Genomic DNA, 10,430 nt, shown 5'->3' with positions numbered 1-10,430 from the left:
GGCCTCCCCTCCCACCCCCACCCTCGAAGAATTGCCCTGGTTTCCCTCCGGATCGGGCGTCCACGGCCGCTGCCCAAGGCAGGTCTCCCTTCCCAACCACCAGGGGCCTGGGTTTGGAGGCGCAAGACTTTGTTGATTTCTTAGAGGGGCAGCCAGCTGCGCGGCGAGGTCAGACCCGGCCACCGCCCCCCCGCCCTGACCCGGCCACCCCCGCTCTCCCGTCCGCGAGCCTTGTTGGCGCGGGGGGTCACGTGTGGGCCCACCGCCCCCCTTCCTCGCCCGCCCCGGGTTGCAGGCCTGAAGCCAGGGGAGCCCGCTTTCCCAGCGATGCCAGCTGGAGGAGAGGGCCCGCGGGGGAGGGGAGGCAGCTGGGACAAAGCGTGCAGAGCCCCCGGCGGGCCCAAGTACTAGCTGAGGATAGATGTCAGCTTCAGAAGGGGCTCCAGTTGGTACCCCCACATCCCAAGCGTCAGTCTCCCATCTCTACTCCCGGTGGCCTCAGGCATTGGAACCTGTTCCCTATGCTGTTCCAAAGTGTGAATGTAAAGTAAAGCTCTCTCTCCAGGCCCTCCTTATGGCCTTGGAGACCCAGGTGCAGGTGCAGAATGCCCAGAAGATGAGTGCCGGTCTCTGGACCTGGCACTGGACACCAAGGTGGCACGTGTGCCAGGTCCACAGTGTCTCCGTGTAGCCGTGACCCTTCCTCCAGAGCAGGAGGGGAGAACACTGGGGGAAAGGCCCTGGTAGGGTGACCTCCCCTCTCCTGACCCAGAGGTAGGGATATACACGGGGCCAGGAAGAACTAGTGACTGAGGGTGGGACTTGGCCTAAGAAGACCTTTATTTTTATTTGGGAACTTTGGCTCAATTGGGGTTGTGAGGAGGAGACTACAATGCTCCTCTTCATGATCCTGAGAGTGACTTCAGAACCCCCTGAAACCCTGGCTCCTGGAGAGGGTCCCCACATTTCAGTGATATGGGGATGGAGCAGGAAGAAAGACAGAGGGGCACAGATTATAAGGAGCTGGACTTGCAAGGACATGTCTTCCTAACAGACTAACTCATAGATTCTGCTGGCTCAGCACAAGGAATGTGGGGCCCTAGGGAGTATCCCAGGTCTGGGTACTAAGCCCTACTTGGCAGGCTCTGCTACTAGCTTGCTGGGTGACCCTGGGTAAATCATTTCTTCTCTCTGGGCCTGTGAAGTGGAGAGTAGGTAGAGACCTTGCAGGCCCTTGAAATTTCCTTGCTATTCTGACAGTCCTGGGGGGAAGGGTGGGATGAGTTCCTTCCTGAACTTTGCTCCAGCCTCGGCTTTGCATACACTGGGCTCTCCTGACTTTCCAGACAGATGTGGAGTCACAGCCACCAATTTCAAGATGTACCCCCCCAGGCTAGACTCTTCAAGGACGTTATCTTCTGCCCTCACAATCAACCTACAGAGAACAGGAATGCCTTGGAATGTGTCTCTATTTTTATGGATAAAGAAATTGAGACCCAGAGAGGTTCAGCTACTTGCCCAAGGTCAAAGTGGGCACAAGAAGCACAGACCAAGGCTCTGTCAATACTCGGTTTGAGGCTTTGGGCAAGTCACAGGGCCTTTCCAGCCTCAGTCATCTCTAAAATGGGAATAATACCAGTCTCACCCAGAGGGCCAGGGTAATCATTTGAGTACAGTAGCACAGACCAGGTTTCAGTGTTGGGTAGTTTCTTTTTCCATCTTCTTCCTTCTGTGTCTGCACTCTGACACCTTCCTCTTCATGAGGTATATTGCAAACTTTTTCGGGGGAGGAGGAATTACTTTTCACCTCTGCAAAGCCTTGAGACCTGTGGTAGGCACGAGTTCCAAGGAAGGTGCGGAGGGTTGGGGGAAAGGAATACGGAAATGCCTGATGCAAGAGTTCCTGAGTCCAGGAAGCAAATCATGGTGATCAGAATTCTTGGGTCGAGAGTGGGGCCCGGTTCTGCTGAGGAGGCGCGGCAGCGGGACCGGCCGGGAAAATGCCAGTGGCGGTGATGGCGGAAAGTTCCTTTAGTTTCAAAAAGTTGCTGGATCAGTGCGAGAACCAGGAGCTCGAGGCTCCAGGAGGAATTGCTACACCCCCAGTGTATGGTCAGCTTCTAGCTTTGTATCTACTCCATAATGACATGAACAATGCAAGATATCTTTGGAAAAGAATACCACCTGCTATAAAATCTGCAAACTCTGAACTTGGGGCTATCTGGTCAGTTGGCCAGCGGATCTGGCAGAGGGACTTCCCCGGGATCTACAGCACCATCAACGCTCATCAGTGGTCTGAGGCCGTCCAGCCAATCATGGAAGCTCTCAGAGATGCAACCCGGAGACGAGCCTTTGCCCTGGTCTCCCAAGCCTACACCTCCATCATCGCCGACGATTTTGCAGCCTTTGTGGGACTTCCTGTGGAGGAGGCTGTGAAAGGTATCCTCGAACAAGGCTGGCAAGCCGACTCCACCACAAGGATGGTCATGCCCAAGAAGCCAGTTGCAGGGGCCCTGGATGTTTCCTTTAACAGGTTTATTCCCGTATCAGAGCCCGCCCCTGTTCCACCCATCCCCAACGAGCAGCAGTTAGCCAGACTCACCGATTACGTGGCTTTCCTCGAAAACTGAACTTTCTGAGTTCAAGATCCACCTTCAGAAGCCTGAATACTGACAAGTAGAGAAATGTAAAATTTTTATTTTCAATTTTATTGGATGGATGAAGCACCGCAGCATACTTTACTGAGTATGTGATAAAATACACATATAATATCAAGTATATTATATATATTTTGTCCTTAAAACATGCTGAATGGTTGTTGAAACAGTTCTCATTTTGCACCGTTTGACAGTTTGGATGGAGTCTGTCAGTATTATGCAGTCAGTTTATATTCCCTAGTGACTTGTGAAATGCAGCCCTCCCGCTCCTGTAGAACAGTGGTTGTCAAGCGCTTCTTCTGCCCCAGCGCACAGTGCGTCCCCTCCCATCTGCACCATAGGTTGATAGTTGCCGTGGTGCATTGGGGTGTGAGGAGGACACCCCAGAGGCCGCGTCTGCATTGCTGGGTGTGGTAATTCACACCCTCTTTGGAGAACATGCTCTTTTCCTCTGCCCACCTGAGGCTCACAAATACAGAAAGCTGAGCCCGAGCTGAGGAACAAGACCATTTCCCTGGTAAACCAGTTTGCTTTAGACTTTTTTCTGAGAGCGTGAGTATATCCATTGCTGGCGGTGGAGGGCTTGCCTTGAATATGCGACTTATTTGAGACATTCGTGGGAAGTATGAAGTTGTAATATTTCCTTTCAGAAGAAGGGAGACGTCAGTGTGGAATGCATTGTTGGGGAAAGAAGCTACTACGTGATACACTTTGTACCACTAGTCTGCAGCCTATCGGCTGCTTATGTTTATCCCTTGGGTTAAATTCTGCCCATGGGAGAAATACTGAACAAGTCTTTAATTTTTTTGTGTGTGACAGCCCTCTGAATATTTGAAGTTGCGTATTTTATCTTCAGGTTAAATCCACCCCCTAGTTCATTTATTCTGCATTTGTTCAATGAATATTTAATTGAATTCTTCAGCTGTTTTACTGAAGGTAGTTTCTAGAGGTTTCACTATCCTGTCTTCCTGTGGATGCGTTCTAGTTTGTCATTGTCTCTATTAAAGTACAAGTTTCCTAATTAAATAGAAATGACCTATAAAAAAAAAAAAAGAATTCTTGGGTCACGGTGAGGGAGTAGTGAGCAAGGGAGCTGGGCACCTTGGCCATCCAGGCCCTCCACCTTTCCTCACTCTTCCTTCAACCAGCTCAGGTCCTCATAGCTCCCCAAAGGGAGCTTTCTGCCTGATCCAAGCATATCTGCTTGTGCTGCACATGACTTGTATGATTTATGGCCCTTATGATTTTTCTCATGCCATTGGCTGTCCTGAGAAAGCCCTACTCCTTCCTCTTTGTCAATTCCCTCCCCTTCCTGTGCTTCAAAATCAGTCTCACACTGTAAACACCATTTGTTGATTTTTTAAAAAAATTCTTAGCATCAACTTATGAAAAAGTCCAGAAGACTTAATTGAAGTTAGGAAACAGAATGTAAATGCTCCAAACCTTGGAAGTCACTCTTGATAGTAGCTGAGAGGTAAGAAATAGGAGATGGAAGTAGAGGCAGATATTCTTACCTTATAAATTGAGGTGTCAGGGAATCCTGTGTTTATTGATAATGGAACATGAAATAAAGGAGTATGTCATTTTAAAGTTATAAAGCAACAGTGTATGTACAAAAATAGCAATAAAACTATATTAGAAGGACTTGAGAAAAGATGAGAATGAAAAGTCTTACCTATTAAACAGAAAATCAAGAAATGGCTGAATAAGTATATTGTTTAGAGATAAATATAGAAGATAAAACAGAAACAATTATAATAATGCAGATGGTTCCCTTTGGACTTGAATAGACATTTCTTCAAAGAAGATGTCTGAATGGCCAATAGGCACATGAAAAGGTACTCAACATCACTGGTCATTAGGGAAATACAAATCAAAACCACAGTGAGTTACTGCCTCACATCCTTTAGGATGGCTTCTATCAAAAAACTAAAACAACAAGTTTTAGCAAAAATATAGGGAAATTGGGACAAATGCTGGTAGGAATGTAAAATGGTACAGTGGATGTGGAAAAAAGCATGGCAATTCCTCAAGAAAATTAAGAACAATTATCACATAATCTAACAATTCTGCTTCTGGTGAAAAAGTGAAAGTGAAAGTCACTCAGTCCTACCCGACTCTTTGTGACCCCATGGACTATACGGTCCATGGAATTCTCTAGGCCAGAATACTGGAATGGGTAGCCTTTCCCTTCTCCAGGGGATCTTCCCAACCCAGGAATCAACCCAGGTCTCCTGCATTGCAGGCGGGTTCTTTACCAGCTGAGCCACAAGGGAAGCCCTCTACTTCTGGGTATGCACCCAAAGGAATTGAAAGTAGGGACTCTAGAAGATGTTTCTACATTAGTATTTAGTGCAGCATTATTCACAACAGCCAAAAGGCAGAAACACCCCCAAATGACCATGGATGGGTGGATAAACAAAATGTGGTGTGTAAAACAGAATATTATTCAGCCTTATAAAGAAAGGAAATTCTGATTCATGCTACCAGCATTATCCTTGTAGCAACATTTAAGGTGTGCTAGTTATGATCATTGAAGTGTCCCTGGCAGGAGATGCAGGTTTGATCCCGGGTCTGGGAAGATCCCCTGGAGAAGGAAATGGCAACCCACTCCAGTATTCTTGCCTGGAAAATCCCATGGACAGAGAAGCCTGGCAGGTTACATGGTATTGCAAAGAGTTGGACTGCACAACAAGTATGATGAGGACAATTACTGTATGATCACTTACATAAGGAATCTACAGTAGTCAGATTCAATGAGACAGGAAGTAGAATGATGGTTGCCAGGGGCTGTGTGGAGGGGGAGGAAGGACTTATGGGTACAGGGTTTTGGTTTGGGAAGATGGAAAACTTCAGGAGATGGGTGGTTGTGATGGTTACACCAACAATGTGATTATACTACTACTTTTTGATAAAAAAGCCTTTCTCAAAAAAAAAAAAAAAGCCTTTCTCTCTTTTTTTCTCCTAAGACGGTATACATGTTTTCTCTTGATAACTTTTTGTTGTTGTTGTTAACGGCCCAAGGGAGGCACCCTGGCTAGATCATTTACAGAGCCCAGCGTGTTTCCCGAGGTTCTCAGCGAGTAGCAAAGTGTCACATGGGCACTGTAGTTGGCCTCCGGAGAACCTGGCTCCGCTGCTTTTCCTCTCAATGACCTTGAGGAACGTTCTTTTCTCTGCTGTAGTTTTTCAGAGCTCTCTGTTGTAAATGACTGTTTCCAAGTAGTATATGAAAAATGTCTTTTTCAAAGAAATTTCTTCACCATAAGTCTGAGAAGGGAACTATCTAATGAGAGATGCAGCAGTCATGAAGGAAAGGTGGGGGGGAAAAGGAGAGACTACTGGCAGCCACATAAAGAGGAAAGAGGAGGATGAGGAAGGGAGTTTTCATCTTGAAAGAAGAGATGACAGTGACTCGATGGTTATACTCTGCCAATCAGATCCAGTAGCCAATACCAAAAATAAAACAAAGCGAACAAAAAACAAAGTTAACAGGAATTGCTCTAAAAACAATGTTTCTGATTTTCAAACTGAAAGTGAAAATAAGGAACTCATTTTGAACTGCTGTGTAAAGTAAAAATTATTTTGATCATAGCTAATAGTTGATGGCAGACACAGACATTTGTGATCTTAGACAATCAGTGTTTTCTCGCTGACAGCTCAGAATTGAAAAAACTAAAGAAACTGCAGTTCCAGCAATTGCCAAAAGTTGTGAAGCTTTTTGCTTTCATAAAGAGTATAGGACAAAAATCTTCCTTTAGATGATGTAATTTTTAACTTTTCTTGGGTCAAACTCAAGAGCTAAAGTTATCTGTCAAGCCTTGAATAAGACCCAGTGTTATCAAACCAAATCTAATTTATCTTCCTTTACTCAATCACTGGTTCAACAGACATTCACTGAGTGCCCATCAGATACTGCCAAGTGTGGGCTCTCGGCCTGCAGATATGAATAAGACAGGGTTCTGCCCTCAGGGAGGTCACTGTCTAGTCGAGAACACCAGCTCTGAGACTGATGGTGGCATGTGGTATGGCCAGTGCTGTGAGAAAAGGGCACAGGGGACAGGCACCTACTAGAAGGTCACTTAGAGGTCTGAGCTGAGTGAGTAGTGCATTAGTTTCCTAACACTACTGGAATAAATTACCAAGTTTAATGGCTTAAAGCAACAGAAATTTATTCTCTTACAGCTCTGGAGGCCAGTCTGATGTGAGTCTTATGTAGTAAAACCAAGCTGTTGGCAGGGCTAGTTCTTTCCAGATATTCCGGGGAGAACTGTTCCTTGTCTCTTTCAGCTTCTGTTGGCTCCAGGCTTCACTCTCATCTCTGCCTCCTTAGTCGCATTGCCTGGTCCTCTTCTATGTTCAGTCTCGCTCTGCCTTATAAGAACACTGGTGACTTCCTAAATAATCTCTCTGTTGCAAGATCTTTAATTTGATTATACCCGAAAAGCATCATTTGCCATATAAGGTAGCATATTCACAGGTTCCGGGGATTAGGGCATGGATAGCTTTGGGAACCATTATGCAGGCCACCCCAGACAGGACTGGGAGGGGAAACTGAACGGCTAATGGCATGTTATAGGGGCAGAGTCTATAAACAGGGGTATGGAGAAAATATATGTGAAGACAGGGAGCACGTACATTCTGGAAGTTGTTAGCATTGTTATGCGACTACATTTTTGGGCGTTGTGGGAGGCAAGGCAGAGCCTATCAGAGAGGCGGGCAGGGTGTATAATGATTATGGATTTTATTTCCAGCATGCTTTTAGCTAGCATGTGGTATGTGATAGGTACTCAATATATCTTGAGTGATTTGAGTCAAACAGATGACTCAAATTATATTCTTAGAATGCCTACTATATATAGTAGGAGATATAAATAGAAAAAGAATCTCCATTTGGTGGTATTCAAACCCTATGACCAAGAACTGAGGCCATTCAAGGCCTAGGCAGTATGTCAGGATGCTTCCAAATGCTGGTACCATGACCCAAGTTAATCCCTCTGCCACTTTCAGTGGAGAGGCAGTGTAATCCCTGATGGTTTCATTATGGCAGTTCCAGGCATCACACACAGACAGAATCAGCACAGAAGCATAGCATAGCCTTTGATTAGCAAGGAAGTTCACTTGAGCTCTCCAGCTGACTCCCTGGAGTTCAATCATTGTTATTCCTGCCAACAATTCTAATGCAAAGGGCACGGGGAAGCCATAGGACATCAGTGAAAAGAGGTCACTTTTGGTCGGGGTAATCAGACAAGGATTTCTGGAGGAGGTGGCATCTAGACTGGGCCTTGAAGGATGAAAAAAATGGTGAAAGTGGAGAGGAAGGAAAGGACATTTTAAGCTGAATGGCATGAGCAAGGAGGAGGAGGTGGGAACATGCAAGAGTTGGTTGGTTTTATAGGAATTATTTTTTAAGTGTCTTCTAGGGAACTTTGTCTGAGAACTTTGTGTATTTTTTCTAAATTAATCCTTATTGAAAATATAGCTTCCTAAAAAAAAAAAAGAAAGAAAATATAGCTTCCTCTATAGATGGAAATTTATGATGAGGAAATCCAGGATTGGAGAGATTAGGTGATGTTATCCAAAGTTGGCAGAACCAGGACTTGATGTCAACCTTGTCTCCAACCTATAGTGATTTTATTCATTCATTCATTATTTATTTATAGTAAACTTGTCTTCATTGTAATTTATTACAAAATTATAATACATGCACCTTGTAACAGATGTTCAAGGTAAGTAAGGTTAAAAATATGGATGTTCTGTACCTTTCCCAAGCTCTTACACAACATATAGACTTATGCAAAGGTCTTCCTTGGTGATTCAGATGGTAAAGAGTCCACCTACAATGCAGGAGACCCAGATTTGATACCTTGTTTGGGAGGATCCCCTGGAGAAGGGAATAGCAGCCCACTCCAGTATTCTTGCCTGGCGAATGCTACGGACAGAAGAGCCTGGCAGGCTACAGTCCATGGGGTCACAAAGAGTCAGATATAACTGAGCAGCTAAGCACAGACATACGTAAATGTTTCTTCACCTCTCCCTTTATGTATTTTTCCCCAAAATGAAATCATGCTGGACAACTGGTGAAATCTGAGTAAGGTCCATAGATTGATAATAGTATTGATCAGTGTTAAATTGTTGATTTTTATGACTATCCTGTGCTTATATGAGTTCTACTTGTACCTGAGAGAGACACAGTGATGTATTTATGGATAAAGGATATCACATCTGCACCATACTCTTAAGCAGTTCAGAAATATGTAGATGTTTCTGTAGTAAAATGTTAACAGTTGGAAAATTTGGGTGAAGCATATCCAGGAATTCTTTCTTCTATCCTTGCAACTTTTCTGTAAGTCTGAAATAAGGTCAAAATTTTAAAATGCTATGCCATGCATCTAGTGACTTGCATTTTTTGCTTGAGCATATACAACAAATATTTTTTTCCAGGCCAGTACATGTAGTTCTACGCATTCTCTTTAACGGCTGCATAATATTCCACAGTGAGGTTCCATTGTATAAATACATTCTAATTTGTTCAGCTCTCCCCTTTTGATGGATTTGACTATAAATACAATGTTAATTATATATTAAGAACTCCTGTACACTGTATTTGTTTCTAGACTCTCTATGTTGTTCCACTGATACCTGCCCATGACAATGCTATACTGTTTTGAGTTTTCTTATAACATCTAATATATGGTTGAGCAGAACCCCAATGAGTATTTTTTAATTTCATGAAGCGTTTTTGGCAATTCTCTGGCATCTACCCTCTCATCTGAATAAGAATTTTTTCATCTTATGTACAAAAATCTTTTAGGGATTTCTAATTGCAGTTGCTTTAAATTTGAAGTTTACTTTGGGACAGACTCATTTATAAGAACATAAATGTATCTCTCTACATGTGGAAGTATTTAAAGCAAACCTATGCAAATAATAAACATATAATATAATGTAAGTAAACATATAATATAAACAGAGATCATGCACCTTAAAAAGTACACTGGGGCCTCCAACCTTCAAGGGCTGAGTCTGCCTCATTTTTCAGTCCACCTCCGGCAGTGGGGCAACACATGAAAGCTGCCTCAGAAAGGTTGACGTCACTGCATGGTGCCGTGCAGCTCTTTCTTGTGTGTGTCTCTCTGTGGGTCCTTGACACACTTTCCCGTTTTATTATCCCCATTTGACAGAAAGAGAAACAGAAGCTTGGAGAGCTGGAGCGACTTGCCAGGATTGCACTGGACATAGCAGCAGCAGCACTGGCCTGACGCCCAAGGAAGCTGCTGCCTCCTGTCCTGGTCCTGACCTTTGGCTTCTCCAGGGCTGTGCTACCTGTGGCAGTTGTTCAAACAACCTCAATATCCTGGCACAAGATGGCACTTCAATTGAAGGGATGCAGCACAAGGCCAGTCTCGTTCCCAAGGAAACAGCTGCCAACAGATGACAGGCTTCACTTTCTCGTGAAGCTGTGGGTTTCCAGCCTCAGGGAGTGAAGAAATCTTTCTCAAAGTGAAAAACTGGTATCAGTTCCTCACTCTGCTGCTGTGTGTGGCCTCTCTGCCTGTCTGAATCTGACCCATTGTTCAAAGCCCAACTTAAATGCCACTTCCTCCCCATGGAGACTTTTCTGATTTTTTCCTTTCTCCCAGGTTCCCCTCCCTGTCATGCTAGGCATGACCATAGCCCACCAGACTCCTCTGTCCATGGAATTCTCCAAGGAGTGTGTTGCCATTCCCTTCTCCAGGGGATCTAGGTCTAGGGACTGAACCCAGGTCTCTC

General features: G+C 44.7%; 1 protein-coding gene across 1 annotated transcript; it reads left to right on the top strand.

The window, feature by feature from the left end:
- Nucleotides 1-1,952: 1,952 nt before the first annotated feature.
- LOC122443371 (COP9 signalosome complex subunit 8) lies at nucleotides 1,953-3,696 on the top strand. The gene has a single exon (XM_043471436.1). The coding sequence runs from the start codon at nucleotides 2,001-2,003 to the stop codon at nucleotides 2,628-2,630; it is 630 nt and encodes a 209-aa protein (XP_043327371.1). The 5' UTR covers nucleotides 1,953-2,000; the 3' UTR covers nucleotides 2,631-3,696.
- Nucleotides 3,697-10,430: the final 6,734 nt, after the last annotated feature.

Source organism: Cervus canadensis, chromosome 1, assembly GCF_019320065.1.
Source record: "Cervus canadensis isolate Bull #8, Minnesota chromosome 1, ASM1932006v1, whole genome shotgun sequence".
NCBI lineage: Eukaryota > Metazoa > Chordata > Mammalia > Artiodactyla > Cervidae > Cervus > Cervus canadensis.
This window is presented reverse-complemented; position numbering and strand designations above follow the sequence as displayed.

Bases quoted from the DNA above. Each gene is read 5' to 3' on its own strand.
- LOC122443371 (XM_043471436.1), top strand. From the start codon at position 2,001: ATGCCAGTGGCGGTGATGGCGGAAAGTTCCTTTAGTTTCAAAAAGTTG.